The following is a 19,302-nucleotide window of genomic DNA, read 5'->3' on the forward strand; positions in this document are numbered from 1 at the left end:
CAATGAAACCAGCACAGAATACATTGTCTCCATGCAGTTTTACAGGGAGTAAAGTCAAAGTATTTAATTTGACAGTGGTTTCTCTAGCCCTGACACAAGGCTGTGATGGCTGAGGACAAGGCAAAGCTTCCTGCTGGTCTGCCAGAGGATGTGGCTGATTGAGCTGAGCACTCAGTTCCAGGTGGTGTTCCCAGCCCAGAGTGATGCTTGAAGGAGGAGGGATGCACCTTCTGTCCCTCCTGGGGCAGAACACTTCCTTGTGGGAGTACCTCCAGACCAGCAGCATCCCATTTCAAAGCTTCCCTTCTCTTTTTGATATTTTTATTTTTGTTTCTATTTTTTATTTTCAATGGGTGTTGCTTCTCTTGAGTATGTCTTTAATGGCCTTGCCATAGGGACAGAGGTAAAATTTGAAAATAAATAATTACACTGTGATACTCTGGACAGATTGCTGTAGTTTCTCTTACGTGTTCTTCTCACGTGTTCTGAAAGTTGCAAAAGGTGATTTATAATTCATCAAACTAAGCATAAAACATCTGACTGCAAAGCCTATCAATTTGATCCCATCTCTTTCCAGCCCTTTAATTAGGGAAGCCTTGCTGAAAAATGTACCCATCAGCTACTGAGAAATAGTGCATTCCTGGACCCTCAGTATAGATCTTGAGTTATCCAGGTGCCAAAATGCTGTCAGAACTGACAGATCTTAGAAAATACACCCACAGGCAGAACATTATCCATTATACCAGCACTGAGCAGTGGGCAGTAAGGAAAAATCAGCAGAGAATGTGTCTTTATCAACTTTAATTGGCTTTTCCCGTTGCTAAAAATCAGTGTATCCAGCAAGGAAGAGAACCTATCTAGCAGTTTGATTTTTTCATCCCAGAGCTGAAGGGTGCAGTCCATCTTCACTGACGTGTGATGTGGACTTGTCTCAGCACAGCTCCTGGCAGTGCAGTGGAATCCACAGCCCACAGAGAAGGCTGCCAGTCTGTCCTCGGTGAGTGACCATGCTTAAACAAGTGTGGAGAATGAATTACTCTGGATAAGTTGGATTTCATCTGTGCTCCAGTTGCGCAAAATTTGCTTCAGACAGAGCCAAACTTAGTTAAAGTTTTCTTTGGGTGCTGGCTGCTAACTGCTCCTGGAATACAACTGGCTGAGGTGTGGAATCGAGGATCTGGGCAACGGATATGCTGATCAGAAAGGAGACAACAGCCAAAGGAAGCAGGAACTTTGCCAGAGCTACAGGAAATGCAGAGATTTGAGGGATAGAACAAGCTTCTTTTGAGTTGTTTGGCACTGCAGGTTTACATGCAGCTTTACATCAAAGGCAAAGGAAACAGCAACTGTGTGGATTCTCTTGGGAAGGCTGTTTTGACACCTTGTTGCAGCATCTTACATTTACTGAACTATGTAAAATGTTTCAATTCTTCTTTGGTACTTGTGTCTGCTGCCATTAGATTTATGACAGTTTTATTAAATAATATTGTCAAGATCATTGCAAATTGTTATTATACTGGGTTTTTTCCTAATTGATTAATGAAAACTACTGATTTCTTTATTTGTAATGTATCGCTTCTCTTGCTAAATTCCACAGAATTTCTGAGAGCACGTTTATTTTAACTTTCTTTTCAGCTAAGTCAAGCTCCTCTATATAATTTCTATAAATACTAGAAAAGAGAAGCATGTTCACTAACAAAAGACAATTTAGCAAATGAACTTACTAATTAGAATTAGAAAATTACTAATTATTAATTAGAAAAGTTACTTTTTCACAGTCCTTGGTGGTCTTAAAAACAAACTGTAAGACTGTCACAGGTTTGCAATCATATAAATATGAGTTTAACCCTTGTGTTTAATAAAACTTTAAGAACACCAAACTGTAAAGGTTTGTTGTTAAGACAAGTGAAGGAGCAGTCCTTTATCCAAAGACCTCTCCGTAGGGAACCGTGCTGCCGTTGGCACAGATCACTGCGATCGTTTGGAACGGATCTGCTGAGCTGTGCAGACCAAATCAGTGTTCTGGGAACTCTTGTCACCTCATTGAGTGGACAGTGTTGAGAAGTGAGGGTGCAGCAGTTAGGGGATGTACCAGGGCTCTTTGCTCTGGCTGCAGCGTGAGCCTCCCAGTCACGAGCAGCCTCTGCCCTTGCTGGCATTGGTGCAGGGCTGGGCACAGTAAGTTCCCTCTCAGGATAAACTCTGGAGCCTGAACTATACAAGCTGTAAGAATATGATGGACATTATGAAAAAATAAGTGTTGATTTTGTGTTGTTTTTTTTTTAATTTTTTACTCCTGCTTATCATATGGCCATGAAATACACAGCAACTTCTTGTGTTTGGAAGGTTTCTTTAGAAATTTGAAGCAAGTGGGAGGAAGGGATAACAAAGTCTATTCTGTTCCTCTAATTCAATCTCGCTATTTACAAGCCCAGCTCATCAAGTATGTTGTCACTGTTCTTTGCAGCAAGAGGAAGACTGAAGCCTTAGAACACTCCTGGAGAATTTCTACAAATCCATGTGAATAGCCTAAAACATCATATTTCGTGTGGTTTCCATGGATGCCGACCATGCTGCAGTTAGGGCAGTTCTGGTGTGTTGCTCCAAATGGCACAGCAATTTTACCAGGATGCAGTATTCTTGCCTGCTGGCCCTAGGCTCTGGTGGTGCTGTCTGCTGTTAAATAGCTGTCTTGTGCCTGTGGGAAAGAAGGGACTCCTGCATGTGCACCTTGAGGAGGTGGTAAAGAGCTGTAAGTTTTATTATGTACTATAAAATAATAATTCCTGATGAAATGAAACATGAAGCATAAAAAGATTAGGATTTTGACATCTTGTTTTGAGATGGTAAAATGCTTCTTTGGTGGCCTTGAGTTACTAAAGGTGTTGCCATCCTAGATTTTCAGTTTGCCAATACACAGTGTAAATGTGGATGGACAGTGCCTGGCTCTGGCTCTGTGTCAATCATCCCCTAAATGCCTGTTGGCACCTGAATGACCAGCTCCTCCTGTTTAAAAGCAAGGCTGCGTGATTCTTTTATTTTTCTAAGCCATTTGCTCTCTTTAATTGAGCACTGGGAGCCATTGTGTGTGTGGTGTTGCAGGATCCTTGTCGTGTAAGGGCATTGATAAATATGTATTGTGTTGTCAAGTGTTTGTAGCTACTCTGCAGGTAGTGGTGGAGGAGTGAGCTGCATACAGTTAAGAGTCCCTGTGTCTCCGGGGTCAATAAAAACAAGATGGCATGGGGAATTGTGGGAAATGGAGCCAGGATAGCTGCCTTCAGCATCACCTGTTAATAAACCAGCTATTTATAGATCAGCTGAGGCTTTGTCAACTAGATTGTTAAATTAGTATTTACATACTGGCCTCATTGTCTTTCACAGAAAATGTCATTTGCATTAGTGCTTGGACATAAGTGCAGCTTCCTGTGCTCCAGATACACGAGTGTGTTTGGTCACAGTCTGTGGCTTGCAGTGTGTGTGTGAAACTATTCCTGATAGATTCTTGCCTTGCAAATAAATCCTCTTCTCCCTGTAGCATCATTTTCCCATCTTTCTGTGCCTCTCATTTCTTGCAGAAAGGCTCACCTTTGTTCCCAAATGTCCGCAACTCATCATGAGGCTGATCTCACTAGAGAGAAAGATGAGCAGCATTTCTGCATAGCAATTCCTAGTTAATCTCTGCCTCTCAGAGAGAGACTTGAATTGTTGATGGCTTGTGGGTAATTTAATAACTAGCAAACAAATAAGATGTGTAGACTGTAGCAACTTAGCCCAGATGCAAAATCCCCACACCTCTTTGCAGCTGTTGGAAAGAGCTCTGTTATAAAGGTTTGCTTTTTTACATTTTAGCACCGGTGAAGCAGCATGGAGAAGAGTTGCTGCTCAGTGAAGCTGTGTTGATCACAGCAGGCTCCACACCTGGCTAGGCAGTTTCAATCCCCTGTGTGTGTGTGTCTGTGTGCCTTTCAAAAGGGAAGAGTAATCTACTTGCTAGGCGTGTGTCTCTCGTAGTCCTTGGACAACCTTGAACAGTCATTTAACTTGTGTTTATTTGCCCATCTCTACCTGGGCAGATATTACTTCTGTGGTTTGGAGTGTGGAGGTTGAATGGATGTCTCGGATTCGTTATGGATGAAAAGTGTTACTGAAATGTAAGGTATTCATACTGTCTCTTCAGACAGCTGATCAGAGTTCAGATTCACCTTCCTGTCTTGCTGCTTCTTGCTTCAAAGCCATTTGGACACTTGGATTGTGCAGGAAGTCGGAAGGCAGTAATAGCAGGGCTGTGATGCAGACAGGTGTCACAGCCTTCGCTCAGATTCACTTCTTAGCACTCGCGGGGATGTTGATAAGGTGCTGTTATGCTGGTATTGTGTTATTCTTAATCTGTCTTTGGCCTGCAAAGGGTCCATCAGCATCAGTTTCTCTGACACCTCGGCAGGCTCTCTGGGCACCTCATTACTCTTTTCAGGAAGAGAGCATTGCAATCCCGTTTCTGCGTCCACAGAGAGCAGAGCTCACCTGCCTGTGCCAGCCCAGTTACTGTAAGGTGAGAGCTCAGAATGAGCCTTGCAGTTTCTCTCACCACGTACATGAAGCACATAATACCACAACAATAATGCAATATTTCCTGAAACCATGCACCTTTTATTTATTTTGTTTAAGACAGCAAAGCCTTGGTTTTTTCCCCTTCAAATTCTCTCTTCTCTTGGCCCACAGGAGAGGGAGTGGGACAGGCCAACTGTGGCCATAGGTTTGGGAAACCTGGAAGTTGGTTCCTTGGTGCATCAATTCCAGTGACTTGGCTGTGCTCATTTCACCACTACCTCTTCCATTTTAACTTTAATCCTTGCTGAAGGCAGCACCTGATTCTTACATTTTCCCATCTACCAGTTTTTTTTCTGCCTTCTGCTGCTATTCAGAAGAGGAGGGGGTTGGGATGTGGTATTCTGCAAAATGTCAAGGTCTCTTCCTGGAGAGCTGACAGTATAGGTGTTTTATATGTACATGGGCTATCAGGATGAGACATTCCTACTCAGAAACATTGGCTGAGACAGACAGACATTCCTCCTGCCACAGAGAGACAGGCAGGCTCACTGTTGCCAAGCCTTGAAATATTTGGCACATTTTCTATTGCCCTAGTTTTGTGGAGTTGTACCTAAGTTTTATAAGTACATGAGAATTTTAGTTCTGTGTTTTTATTGAAAAAAAGAAAAAGGAAGGAATAAATAAAATACAATAAACTAACCCTTCTGCATAGACAGAATTGGTGTGAGAATGTGAGTCAATTGCTTAATACCAGAAGATAAATGAAATGGCCCAAGTATATTTCTAAATGGTTTTAGAAGTAAACCTTGAGGTTTTGTGGGATATTCTGACTTTCCTCTTAGCTTTTCAGTATGTGAGGAGTCTGCAACAGGGCTTGTTTTCTTGAATGAAGGGATATTTTCAGCTCTCTAAGAGTTCACACATCTGCAGTGTCCCCTGCAAGCAATAATGAGCTGACCAAAACAATCAGTCTCCCTGAATTAGAAGAGCCCTGCATTTTTCAAATTTTCTTTGCATTCTAATTTGTGCTTTTCAGTTGTTCCAGCTTTCAAGCCTTTCTTGCAAGCAGCAGGATCTTTAATTTCAAGTGGAAGCCAAGATTTCTTGTAAAGAATATGGTTCAGGGTAGCGGTGTTTTGACATTTTCACAGTTATGTCATATATCATCACACCTCCCTATGAGCTGGCAACACCGTTTACACGGAGTTGAACGTAATTATTCACAGAGGGGCCCTGTTAGAGCTTGGGACTCCCCAGCTGATCTAAAGGAGACCAACTGGCTCTGCAGATCTGTGTGTGTCGTTCCTGGGCTCGCAGCAGGATGCAGCTGCCTGTGCACTTTCAGGTTGCTTCCATGGGCCAGCACCAAGGCACGTGCTCCTAAATCACCGATGGATTCAGAGGCGCCCACTTGCACCTCTGCGTCGCCTGAGCGGAGGGACACATGCAGCCAGCCTCCCACAACAGAAAGGTTTCCAATAAAGCTGAAACACAGAGTTATTGTTTGCCCAACCGCTGGCAAATGCACAGAACCATTGTGTGGGTCCTGAAAGCCTGGGCGCTTTATTCTCTGCAGACTGAATGGCAGCCGCGGGTAATAATAACACAAGATTAAAAAAGCCAACATTATAGGGGCATTTACAACCCGCTGAGAGAATGAAATCTCAGCAAGGCTGAGCTGTGTCTCTAGTGATCCTACGTTTTTACTACTTGATAAGGAAATGATGGGCAGCTCTGGAGAAATGGCCACCACAGAGCAGACAAGGGGGAGCAGGTTGGCTGTTCGAACGCTGCAGTAAGTAATGGAAAAGCTGTCTGCAAATCAAGTGACCCTCCTGTCCCTCCCCATGCTGGCTGAGCTGGTGGAGTGTGTGTGCAAGCACACTGTTTCCTTCCCAGGCAGGCAGCAGTGGCATCAGGATTGGTTTGTGTAGTTCACAGCCTTGTGCTTGGGAGTCTTTGGTCAGCGTCATGCAGGGTGGTGCTTTGGTAGCTGTTAGCAGGATTTACATGTGAGAATGAGACTGACTGTGGAAAAGAGACGGTGAAATTAGCTTTCTGCCTGTGGGAGCAGACACTCTTTCTGTCAACTTAAATTTGGGGAGACAATAAATACTGAGCTTCCTGAATGCAAGTTCCTGTTCTAAGTCACAGTAATGAAAACTACCTTACACAATTTGAGCTCATCTGACACCATCTTACACGTGGAATTTTATTATTTTCAAAGCAAAGAAACCATACTCCACCAAAAAAACCTACCCAAAACCCAAAAAACCCACCAAACACCAAAACAAAACAAAAAAACCAAAACAAACAAAAAAACCAACCAAACAAAAACCCCCAAAACCTGATGATTTTTAAGGAACATTGCCTTGTCATAAAAATCAAGTCTTTAATTTGGTGCTAGTTTTAAAAATTCTTTAACACAAATGTCTTATAAAGTTCTTTGTGTACACATAACTACCTAAACAGCTTTGTAAGACCCTCTTTCCCTGTGCACACATGGAAACTGTACTTGGTAAGTCAGAGTACCAGGCTGTAGCAAGATCCTCTCAGGATATGCCCAGGCTGCAGAATAATGATGGCAGATCAGACCAACCCTAACCTTGCTAGCCTTGAGTATTACCAGCAGGCTAACTCTGACAGTGCTGAGCCACAGGAATTTGTACCCACCTGTTCAGACAGGCTGTGCAGCTCTCTGCTACTCAGCAGGTTTCTGAGGCAGCATCTTACAGATGTGACCTTGGTCTTTGGCATTAATGAAGCAATGAGTGAAATGATGGCAGGTATTTTAAAGTAACAAAATGTGAGTTTTGCTACTTGGCTAGGGCAGGTGTGGTTTAATAACTGTACTTTTCCTTTCTAAAAACATTATTATCTGTTCAAGTCTCTTACTTTGCTTGTGCCAGGCAACATGGCATGGAAATTGCTGGGCCCTGGGTGCTGTTTCCAGTATGGGATATTATGGGGATTCAGAAATTCAGACTGCTTCATGGATTCATTTACTTGGATTAATGAATCTGTCTCTGCCTCTGTTTCCCCAAGAGTAATGTGAAGTTACTTACGTCAGAGGGATTTATGAGCTTTTTTCTATATTGGCCATTTTGCAGAGAGTGAAATTCAGCTCAGAGGGCTCTGCAGAAGGACAAAGTATTTGAGTTTATTCTCTTATAATCCTGGTTACAGAAAATGGGCAAGTTCCTGTTTAAAATCTCTTTAAACACAAAGTATAAATACTCTTTGATTTTTTTTTTGTCCTCTTTTTTTTCTTTCCTCATTTTTTTCCCCCCTCTCTTTCCTTTATGTGTTTTGTTTTTATTTTAAATGTTCCTTTAAACTGCAAGCTGTTCAGGTTGTGACCTGAAGGCTCCTCTGTGCTGGCACAGATTTGCAGAAGGCAGTTTAGGGCTTGCTTTGTTTCCACATGTTGCAAGTGTGAAATTAAATGTATGTTAGTGGTAGGGTCTTTGTGGGAAGAGAATGTAAAGAGATGTTGAGTGACAGTAGAAAAGAATGGTTTAGGAGAGGGGAAGAGAGGATGTAGCTAAAACTAAGTATGTTGCTTGCTTTTTTCCAGAACCTTTACAGGAGAAGCATGAATGTGTTCCCAGTCCACAACTCCCTTGTCTCTTCCTCCCCCTCCCCCCTCCCTCTTCTTCACTCTCACCCTCTGGGGCTGCTGTTTTAGGTTGAGTTGCTTCCAAACAGACAATACTTTCCAAGCAGATAAAGGGACACCTAAGCAGCTGCACTGGTATCTATCATGAGCAGACATGCTGCACAGTAAGGAAAATTACAAGATGGGACTGGCATCATTTGTCATATTATAAAAAAATACAAAGCTCCCCCTCCACTTGAGCAGCGTCCACAAGACAATTGAACAGCACACTTAAAAACTGTCACTTTCTTTTCCAGTCTCTGAATACATTTTCAAATGCTAACGTTAAACATTCCACCTTCAGGTCCTCTGTAAAGAATGGATTTTAGACAGATGGAAGCAGGTCTCTGTCTTGACACAGATGCAGGACTATAAATTTGCAGAGGAGGTGATAGGAGATAATTATTTAGAGGGCTTTTGTGGCTTATTCCAGCATCTGGTATTCTACCGGGGTGTCCTCTGAAGAGGGATGGGTACAGGATGGAGCTAGAGAAATGCTGAGCTTGTTTTTCACTTGGTAAAGGTTTTTAATCTTGAAAGAAAGATTTAGAATTTACTCAGGAGGAGACACTGAGAAATCAAGATGCATCTTCCAGTGTTCACCATTTCCCCTTTGTTTGCTCAGATCCATGGTTCAGGCTGTAGGACACTTTATCTGCTGGTCCCTGAAGTGCACTGCCTGAGCTGGGTGCCAGCAGGCAGCTACTCAGAGCAGATCCCTCTTGCCCAGGGACTGACTGTGACAGTGCCATGTTCAGGGCAGCTGAGCTTGCAGCTTCCCACAGGTGCAGCCTGGGTGTGCCTGTGGTTGGGCATCTCCATCTAATCTCACAACCGAACGTCTCTGGCCTCGCAGTCTGTTACAGCCTCTCCATTCCGATCCATGGCTCGTGCCCAGCGGGAACTGCCAGTGCTCTCCAGCCCAGACTGCAGATTCCCTACCCAGTGCTTCCCTGCTCCTTGATCTTGTCAAAGGGGAGTGGCACAGTGAAATGTTTAGTATTTCTTGGCTTCTGAAACCTGTCCAAGAGGTGTGGCTCAGTCATTTGACTGTCTCGGTTCAAGTCATAAACATTTCAAAAGGGTTGGTAATTCTGTCTGGTTGTCTGAACTTGGTGAAAGATTGTCTAATTGGGGCTTGGTGAGGGCCAGCCAACCAGACTTTTCTTCCTTGAGATCTAATCAGGTCTTGCAGCTCCTGGGACCAGATATTTAAAAGATACTTGAAGATTGGCAAGGGTTAGACATATAATTAATTCGTTACAATCTGATACTCAAATACTGTAAATGCTCAGTCAGCAATAAGTTTCAATGAGGGGAATTCAGTGCTGAGTCAAATGGGCTGATTCTGCTGAAATAATTTCAGTTTCTGGTTTGTACTTGGGTAGGGGAGGGTATTCTTCCAAAATAATTTTTTTCCTCCTTTTAATTTTACCTGTAGGCACCCCTAGTCTTTGGGAGGTGTTTCACAAAAACAGGTAGAAGTCATACCTCATATCTATCTGCAAACAGACCTGAGAATTCCCTGTTTTCTCTTGACTCTATCATTGCTGATTTTTGCCTCTTCAGCCAGAAGAAAAGGAGAGCGACATCTACACCCATGTGGGTGAGATGAATACAGCTATCACACAAATAAAATTACTGGCTGCCGAGTAGCAACAGCTTAATGAAAATGTGAAGTGTTAAACAAATAAAGCCAGTCAAGCTCATAATACTTCTGTGTGGAATTTCACTGTATCACTGAACAAAAATAGAATTAGGCATAAAAAAAGGATATCTGGAGAAGTCTCTGCCTGCCTTCATTCTTGGTGTATGAAGCCAGACTAGACAGGATTGAGCCATACTTTAAATGAGGACATGATACCCTGACCCAAAGAGGAATTCTCTTTATCCAGAGCAGGAGCCTGCTAAAGCAAGACAGAAAGGAACAAGATAAAGCACCAGATTTCCTCTGAAGCTTAAATGCAAATTGTACAGAGGAATGGATCCCTTGAGAACTGAATTTTTGCATTTCTTTAGCATCTTCTTTTGGTGAATAATTATCATACCTCTGTGTGGTTGGTAAGTGGCATTACTCTTAAGTACAGAAAGGGAGACTGAGATGGGGATTTATTTTAGCTGCTGGAAGAAGTTGGGAGGTGATTGACAGTAGAGCCTAGGACTGGCTTATGCACTCCAGGCACTGCTCACCCTCCTGGAGTGCACAAGAAAACTGCAGGGTTTAGTAACACTGGCAAGCACTTGGTGAAATCCCCAGTATGAAAATTTAACAATCATAGTTGAGGTTCCATCTCAGAGGCACAGTGCCATTCCTGAGGTGTTTTCAGCTGTTCATTGCACTCTACCCAAGGACTTGACTTTCCTGTGCTTCCATCTTCATGAGAATTTCTGGAGTTAAAGACATGCTCATTAGAACTAGTGCAGGTTAGTAATACATCCTGGGATGAGTTCTGGAAAGGCAAAATGCAGTATGCAAATCTGGGATCAGCTTGTGAAGAAGCCTGCAGCCAAGGAGCTGCTATATTTGCCTCCAAACAAAATTACATCCTCTTTCCCTGGCTTCTCCCATCTGTGTGTGTGGGGCTGTGAACAGGCAGAATGGGATGGGATGATCCCTAGGATCTGGGAGGACAACTGGGGTTGCTCCTTCTGTCTCCTGCTTCCTCCACCCGCTCCGTGGTGGCATTTCTTCACGAATAAAGCGTGTCTCAGCTAGGCTTGGTCTCAGGTTGCGTGGAATCACTGGGGTATTGAAGGCTTTGTTTGGGTCACATGGAGCTTTAATGCACTGGGGAATTAGAAATGTTCTAGGAGTTTAAGTTCTAAGTGCCTTTATTTTTCTGGGTGACCTTGTGAAATTTCCTTGCACCAGACCTGTATCTTGCCGTCCTGCTGCCTTTATCTAATTTGTTTTCTTGTGTATGTTGCTGACATCCAGTGAAGTGTAATTTGTTTGAGAAGTGGCACTTACAACAAGGATCCTGCTAGTAATCCCTGCATTGAATCCCTATATACACAATGTTCCAGGAATAATTAAAGTCACAAACTTCAATCTTGAGGGATGCACAGGGGAAACCTATCCTGAAATGAGGCTTTCCACATCTGACTTTTCTACTTCCAGTGCTTTTTAGCACTGTAGGATTTGCTATATTTGTTCCAAGACTGAAGTAGATTTAAGAGGAAGTCTGACATCCTGAATTTACATGTCCTAACAGCAGTGTTCATCAGTCAGTCTTCTTACCATGTCCTTTCTCTACCCCTTCTCTCTATTAATTTTCCTCAATAGTCTGCAGGGATCATTTGCCAGCCTGATTCAAATTCCTGCACTTCCCTGGCATCTTGTTTTATAACATCTTGCATCATGTACTTTCCATTTCTGTAATCCATTTAATCCAAGATACTGAGATGGCTTTGCAGGTATTTATTGCATTTCTTTCTTCCTTGTGTAAGGAGGTAACAGGTCATTTATACAACTTAATCCAAAACCTCTTGGCTTCTGGGGTTATTTTTTCCTTTTATTTTCCCACTGATTATTCTGGAGGCTGTTAGCAAGAGCAGGAAAGACAGTATAGAGAAGTTGCCAATATTTGTGTCTATTGTTTCATCACGTTGTACCCAGAGCATGGCTTGGCAGTTCAGCAGTTAAGCCCCTGCAGCCAGTGTCCCCCAGCAAATAATGTTACTGCTGCCTCTCCTTAATTTTTGGAAGTGTTGGGCTTAGGGTTTGAAATAATGAAATACTGTTGCATCAGTAAATGGTTTTCCATTCCTTTTGGCTCTGGAAGCGGATATTCACAGTTGGGTGAAGTTCATTTTAATCCTCGCAAAACCAGAGCTGGATTTGTACAAGTTGTCATTGTTCTGCTTTAGAAACACTCTGTGCCTTCTGGATCCCTTTATCCCTCCCAGGGGCTAATCCACAGGCTTGCAAAACACTCGGGGTGACTCTAGTTGCAGGATGGAGGGGTGTCCAGTGTTATCCCCTTTCCCTCCTGCATTACCTTCTACCACTCAGTCCAGAAAGGCACAGTCGTGTTTGGAGCGTGCAGTTTCTGATGTGTACAGATTGTGGGATGTAATTACCTTCCTCTGAGATACAGTCATTACACTGGCTGTAAAGAGAGAGGGTCACAGTCCTAATGGGAAATGATTTTAAAGCAATCTTGACCAAGTCTAGTGGAGCCATTTCAGAGCACTTAAAACTCAGCCAGTCCTTCATGGCACTTGTGATATGTCCACTTCATGCAGCGAGAGGCATTGGGATTAACACTTGTTGAGGGATAAAGAAAATCCATGATAAACTGCAGCACTGGCTTTGGGCAAGCGTTGTGTGCTGCCTCGGGGGAAAGGCACTGACAGAGCCTGGGCTTGATTATTATTGTTCTTGATACTGATTTGGAAAAACACAAGGCTCTCACAGAAGCAATAAGCCAGTAGTCATGAAATCTGCCACCTTGGGCTTCCTCTGCTACAGGAGCTGCTCCTCTGTCCCCAGGCTTGATTCCTGCAGAGGCAAGAGTATTGTTCCCATTTCCCAAGCAGGTAGCTGGGCAGATACACAGTCCCCAGATCAGAGCCAGATCACTGGTGGATGCACTGTCAGCTTACCTGGGAAGTTCAGGCTTCAAAAATGTTCCGTCTTACAAGGGAAATTTGGTCAGAGGTTGTTTAATAACAAATACTAGTTTGTGTTATGTTAGAGAAAGACAGGCTTCAGTGTGCTTTGGTGCGTGCTGGGGTTGTGCTCGGTAGCAAGGTGAGGAGAAACATTTCAGCAGAGCTGATGGAGGGTGGCAGTCAGCAGTTGTAGGTCATATTGAGGGGCTCTGGCAGGTCTGTTGGGATCAGGCCAGGACTAAAAAGCAAACACCACTTCACATAAGCGATTTTCTGTATTTCAGTCCTTTACAGAAGCACAACAGCCCAAGCTGTGCAGGTTAGCAAAGCTCTAAGCTGGTACCCAGGAGAGCAGGAATAACTAGTAGTGAAATGCTCTATGTCTGATTTTCATCCTTTGAGCTCCTCTGTAATGTTATTGGAAAACAAAAATTGTTTAAATAATGGAACAGACCAGATGAAATTGTGCAGTGATGCAGAAGGGGTTGAGGAAGGGTTATTCCTTTCTTTCCATTACTTTTCTCCTCCTGCCTTGCCTCCCAAACGTGGGTGGAATCTACATGTCAGGCGCTAGCGACATCAGCCTGGCCCGGTGGCTTTTCTTAATGGCAAGAATGAGATTAAATGCAATTAACATCGATTGAGCAAAAACTGCCCTTGGTTTGTATGTGGATTAATTAGCAGTCATCCTTTCAGCAGCAGCCCTTTGCAAAGCTGTGTTTGCTCCTCCTGGCTCCACTCTTTTCTAGCACATGTCCAAAATCAAAAGCACTGAGCTTGTTCCCTACTGCGACGTCGGGGGTTACCAGCTCAGCAGGGAGATGCAGCCCCCCAGCCAGGATGATTTTTTATGCAGTCTGCTGACTGCAGAGCTGCTCAGTCAGTGGCAAAATATTTCCTGTTAAGCAAGGCTAATGACAGGAGCTCTCTGCGAGTTAGAACAATGATCAGAACAATTGTCTGGAGGAAATCAATGTTATAATGCATGAACAAACAGGTGAGTCTCAGAACAGCTGGAGATTAGTTGTGCTGGTAAATAACTGTATTCGGGTGATGCAGAGCAATGGGGAGGTGTCAAGGCAGAGCAAAGCAAGCAGTGTCTAGGCTCCTGTGAACCAAAGGAGAGAGAGGAGGAAACCAGAAAGACTGTTTCTGTTCCTAGCACTCTGTTGGTGGGGTATGTAGACCAGGAGACTTCCACGTGAAAGCACTTTCTGGGGTGTTCTGACAATGCATCTGGTGAGTTTTTTGAAAAGCGTCTTTTCTGCTGTCAAGCCAACTTTGAAGACACCATCTGGGGAAGTAGCCAAGAAGTCATTGGGTGAACTTCCCTGCTTTGCAAAACTATTAACACCAGTACAGAGAAGAAGGAAAACAAAACTCTCTTCATAGCTTTTTGAATTAATGTTTTCTGTTGCTGCCAGGCATGCTCCCGGCCCTCCTTATTCCAGTCCCAAGGACAGCAACTGTTGGACTCCTGAAGGATGAGAGAGACAGAGAGGCTTTTCTGTGCAATAACTATATGGCACAGAAGTGCTGGGATCCATTAGTCAGCACAGCTGCTCCACAAAATAGCCAATACTCTGAGTGTAACAGAACAAATTGCACATAACCAAAAAATACCTACAGCATACATCAAACCAAAGTGACTCAAATGTCCCTGGCAGTGCTTTGGGGTGCTAATAGCCCTGCAACAAATGCCTCATCCAGTGTAAAGGCCTTGAACACCCATCTTAGGGCAGGTCAGGATTTTTGTATTTTGTTTGTGCCACTTTCCACACTGAGATGAAAAAGTTGTGCGGTCACGTTGCCGAGGTCTGCTGTCTGCCAACAGGTATTCTGATGTTGAGAGCTGCCTGCACACGGCAGGGAACTAGGAACTATGGAGATTAATTTCTACTTTGTCACTGACACTCCAAATGCACCAAGTCATTTATCATGGGGATCTGCTTTCTGATTTCTTCATAGCTGTACAGTGCCCATGTGTGTGAGCACTGCGGTGCAACTGCTTAAGGGGATGTTAAAACAAAGGCAAGGCACATGGTGGAGGAAACTTGCAGGGTTTACCCTGTGAGACTAACGGCTGGTTAAATAAATATGTCTTAACACAGCTGAGGCTTGGCAAACAGCGTCTCTGGCAAACACTGAGAGAGGAAGTTCTTCAGGGTCTGGCTTTTCAAGGAGGCAGATTCCTCCTCTGGCTGAGAGCCTCCAGCAAGGCTGAGAGCTGAGGCACAGAGCTGGCCAGTTGCTGGGGGAGGTGGAGAGGAGGCTGCAGATTCACCAGGCAGCCCCGAGCTTCTGCACTGGGATGCAGACTGAGAAAGAAGGAACAGGACAGAGGAATGGGCGCATTAGAAAATCTTGCTGAAACTTGCTCACCCTGGTGCTGGGTACCAAGGCCTCAGCTCTGTTAGGGGACAAGGACATTGGCATTGACTGGACTCCCTTCTCAGCAGGGGTGGGATTTGTGGAGCAGATCTGCTTGCAGAGCTCAGCCCTTTCTCCTCACTCAACTGGAACCAGAACTGGAAAGCTACTGGCTTTCCCACAGGGGCTGCAAAGTGGCAGGCTGTGTCAGCTAAGCAGCCCATTTTGACTGCAGTTAGCTCCTGAGCAGGGTGCCACAGTGGTGGAAGAACACGAGTTAGTGGCTTGAAGGCCCCATTTGCTGGGAGAGGCATGGAAGAAAACAAGTGCTGTATGCCCTCCAGCTGGACTTGCTGTCAGGACTGAACAGATTGCCGTTCCTATTTTTGCTTGTGAGGAATTTGCCTTTTTATGGACATTATTTTCATATGTAGAGGTGCTGGGCTGGAGCTCATCAAGACTGGAATCTGGTCTCTACCTGGATTGCATTGGCAGTGGCATTAAAAATATCATGCCCTCCCTATGCAAGAAGGGCACTGTTCCCTCTCATCAGACTGTGGGGGTGCAGTGCACTCTCCAAGGCTGCTCATCTCCTGACTTGTTCTTCTAAGACTGCAGCAGAGACCAGCTAATGCCAACTGTGGGGCAGTCATTTTATGAGGAGGCACCAAAACTTCTCAGTCTGAGCCTCAACTCCATTAATTGGGACTATCCTGTCATGTGAGAACAGCAATTCCAAACTGCCTGCACTTGTTGCATATTCACCTTGTCTGGTGCATATGCAATGATAAGGGTATGGAGAAGAGGTGAAGCTTCTCCTTCCCTTTACTGGCTCCTTCTGCTCAAGGTAAGTGCTGTAGCAACCTGGTAGCATCTTTCAGAGAGGATTCCAGGTTGGAACAAAATGAAGGGGTGCCAATTCTGCGCTGGCATGGTTGCAATGCTAGGGGGATTTAAACATGGTCAAAGAGTGGGTTTAGTCTTAGAGATATGGTGTCTCTCAGCTCATCAGTTCTGGGAGGCTGGACCCATAGGCATACCTGGTATGTGGGTAGGTTAGGCTGGAAAGAATTCATTGAGGTTATGAACTGGCTGTCTTCATTTTCTCCTGAAATAAGTAAAAATATCATAGAATCAATCATATAATGGTTTCATCTGGAATGGACCTTAAAGATCATCTAGTTCCACCCCCCTGCCATGGATAGAGACACCTGCAACTAGATGAGGTTGAAATATGTAGTCATGATTTTAAACATGAAATTGTCCAACTGTGATATTCTTTAAAAGTGTTTAAAAAAAGGTTTTACCAGAACACAGAAGGGTTAACCACGGAGTAGCCACAGAAGTGATGTTGGTTTTTGGTTTTTTTTTTTTCACAAAATGTAGCATTCCTGGACACTTTACTGAAGTGTTACAATGTGAATACAGCAAATTACTTCATTGCAAAATTGATCGTGAGTTGTTACTGCTTCATTCATTGCAATTTCAGTGAGTGCTATTGGAGTTTTTAAAATATATTGCTCTGTGCATAACTTTTAAGTCACTAATGATGAGAAAAATTACCTGGAAAATTAGAGTCAGTGGAGTATTATTGATGGTTCATTTGTCAGATTTCTGCATAACCTTTGTCTTAATAATTTGGTGAACAATTTTCTCTTTATTCTTGAGTCCTTTGAAGCTTTTCCAGTTCATTGTTGTCAGAGATGGGGCTGTCTTTGGAGATTCAAGGCCAGCATATTCAGTCTACATTGACCATATATCAGCCAATATCAGCCTGCTGTGCAGAAGCAGCCTGAATGATATCCTCACCTTCTGACAGACAGTGCTAGCATCATTGTTTTGTGATGTTTTCCATTCTGATTCACACTGAAGAAAGCACAGCTCCTCTCCTCAGAAAAGCAAATATCTGGAGAGTAGAGCTGAGCTGAAATACAGCCCTAATAAAAATGGGCAATGAGACTGTATGCAGTGAAGTGTTCAGTTGTCTTTCTCTAGTTGGCTTTAGCTGGGTCCTCTTAACATGGATCAGTCCTGTGTGCTCTGCAGAAGGGACACCTGCACGTATGCAGAGCAGGAGAAGGGAGTAGCCTGTTGATGGGCTTGCCCTCTGTGATTGTGCTGTTCCTGTAGCGCTGACACAACAATGCCATTGCTGCTGCAGGAGAGCTGATTGCCCACGTTGTGGAGTGGGATCCAACACTGATTTCTCAGATCCTCAGGGGGAGGGGTGTTACAGTGGTGTCATGTGTATTCTCATCCACTGCTGATGGTATTGTTGGTTTGATTTCTTTGACTTTATAGATGCGATAAGATAAAAAAATGAAGAGACCACAGCAGATCTTGAAATCTCCATCCTAAAAACATTGGAAGCTTTCTGTCTTATAATCACAGCTCATATGCTGATACCTGCAGGATCTGAGGAGGTACCACTTAGTAGGTTTCTGTGGGGACAAAGCAGATGTGATTTTGCTTCGAATTTTAGGAGGGTTCAGGTCTTAATAGCATAAAAGCTGTCAGATATGTCAGGAGTTAGGGTGGTCTCTGAGTCCCCATTTTCTTCTCACTTCTCTGGTGCTCTTATATTGATCCTGTTCCAGGATGAGAGAGTGGGGGGAGTGTATGTGTCTGTGTCTATGTCTTTGATGGCAGCTAATCCAAGTGCTCCTGTGTCCTGCTGAGGCAGGACTTAGTGTGTGGCTACACTTACTCTTGTGACTTCACTGCTCCAAGGCTTAGCTGGAGCCACAGCTGTTCTCTCCCACTGGAGGCCAATGGATTTACAGTCCTGATCATTGCAACTGACCATGTGTTCTTGATCACAGAACCAGCCTTACCTTTGTTATCATGAGCTGATTTCTTGCTTCCACAGTCCTCTCCCCTTAAATATCTTGTGTTTTACAGTAGATGAAACATGATGATTTTTATGTGGGATTTTCACCCTGCCAATGCTACTCTTTCATTTCTGATGGCAACATTCCCATGTCAAGAGCTGCATAACTAGCTTGCTGCCTTTTTCTTTTGTCTCCTTTTTTCTCCAGGAGCTGTTAGTTAATTCTGGATAAACATCACCCGCCAAAGAGCAGTGGACAAGGAGCAGAGACGCCCTTGGAAGCCCCATCATCCTGGACAGACACTGACCCCTACCAGTGCCTTCTGCCCTCCATGACCAAGACAATACAACATGATTCCTCTTCTAACTGCCTGCATGTATCAGTCTCAGTGGATGTTTCTGGAGTTGGGAGAAGGGTCCCAAGAGGGGGGAAATGCTATAATTTCTTTTCACTTTTTGGGATGTAAAGAATTGTGCTGCCCCCAGGTGCTTTCAGCACATCTTGTAGCTTGGAGTGATGCCCCAACATAAACCTGGTTCACCCAGTCCCAACTTTGGTTTCACCAACCTACATCTGCGTTTCAAGAGCTGTTGCCTCTGTTTGTTTGCTCTGGAGAAGGGTTCTGAAGTATTTGGAAGTAACCCTGAGCAGCTTGTTAGGATTAACTGTTCCTAGCATGCTCCCATTGGTTACAGCAGCAAGCACTTTCCTTCTCTTCCAAGGTTCCCTCCTAAACAATAAAGTGTTTAACAGTCACTGTGTGCTGTGAGATACTTTTCAGTCCCATGAGTTTGTAAACTGCTGTTTTCTGCCTACTGCCAATGCCAACAAAAACCCCAAATGTGTGTGAGGAGTAGCAGTATTTCAAGTCACAGTTTATAAATCACAAAACTTGTTCGTTTTGGTCCCAGGATGACTGGCTTCTTTCAAAGTACTTGGTTGCAAAGTCCTGGCTGAAGGGAACCCGTGGTAGGGAATCATACTGGAAAAACCTTTGCCTGCTGGCTGCAGAGCCCAAGTTATCTTTCTTTCCATGACCTCTTGTGTACAGTTCCTGCTGTGTCTGCCATAAACCACCATCCCTTTCATTCTTGTGCTCTGTGTTGGGCCCTCTGCTTGCTGCCTGAGGAATGGAGGAATCTGGGTACATCTGGAATCTTATTCTCCTAGAGGAAGGTGTGGTGGAATTGCAAAAGGCCTGTCAGCAAACCAGAGGAGCAGGTCTAGTTTGGTAACCTGATTCCTTTTCTCTGGGTAGAGCTTCTCTGTCTGGCA

General features: G+C 44.0%; 1 protein-coding gene across 3 annotated transcripts in view; it reads left to right on the plus strand.

Moving 5' to 3' along the window:
* Positions 1-18,783, plus strand: part of CHCHD6 (coiled-coil-helix-coiled-coil-helix domain containing 6) — a 109,654-nt gene extending 90,871 nt beyond the window's left edge. For all 3 annotated transcript variants that reach the window (XM_033517361.1, XM_015641313.2, XM_033517360.1), the window contains exon 9: positions 18,235-18,783. In XM_033517361.1, the coding sequence (XP_033373252.1) occupies positions 18,235-18,258 (24 nt within the window). In that variant the 3' untranslated portion in view covers positions 18,259-18,783. The remainder of the gene's footprint in view (positions 1-18,234) is intronic.
* The last annotated feature ends 519 nt before the right edge of the window (positions 18,784-19,302 follow it).

This window comes from Parus major, chromosome 12 (genome assembly GCF_001522545.3).
Source record: "Parus major isolate Abel chromosome 12, Parus_major1.1, whole genome shotgun sequence".
NCBI lineage: Eukaryota > Metazoa > Chordata > Aves > Passeriformes > Paridae > Parus > Parus major.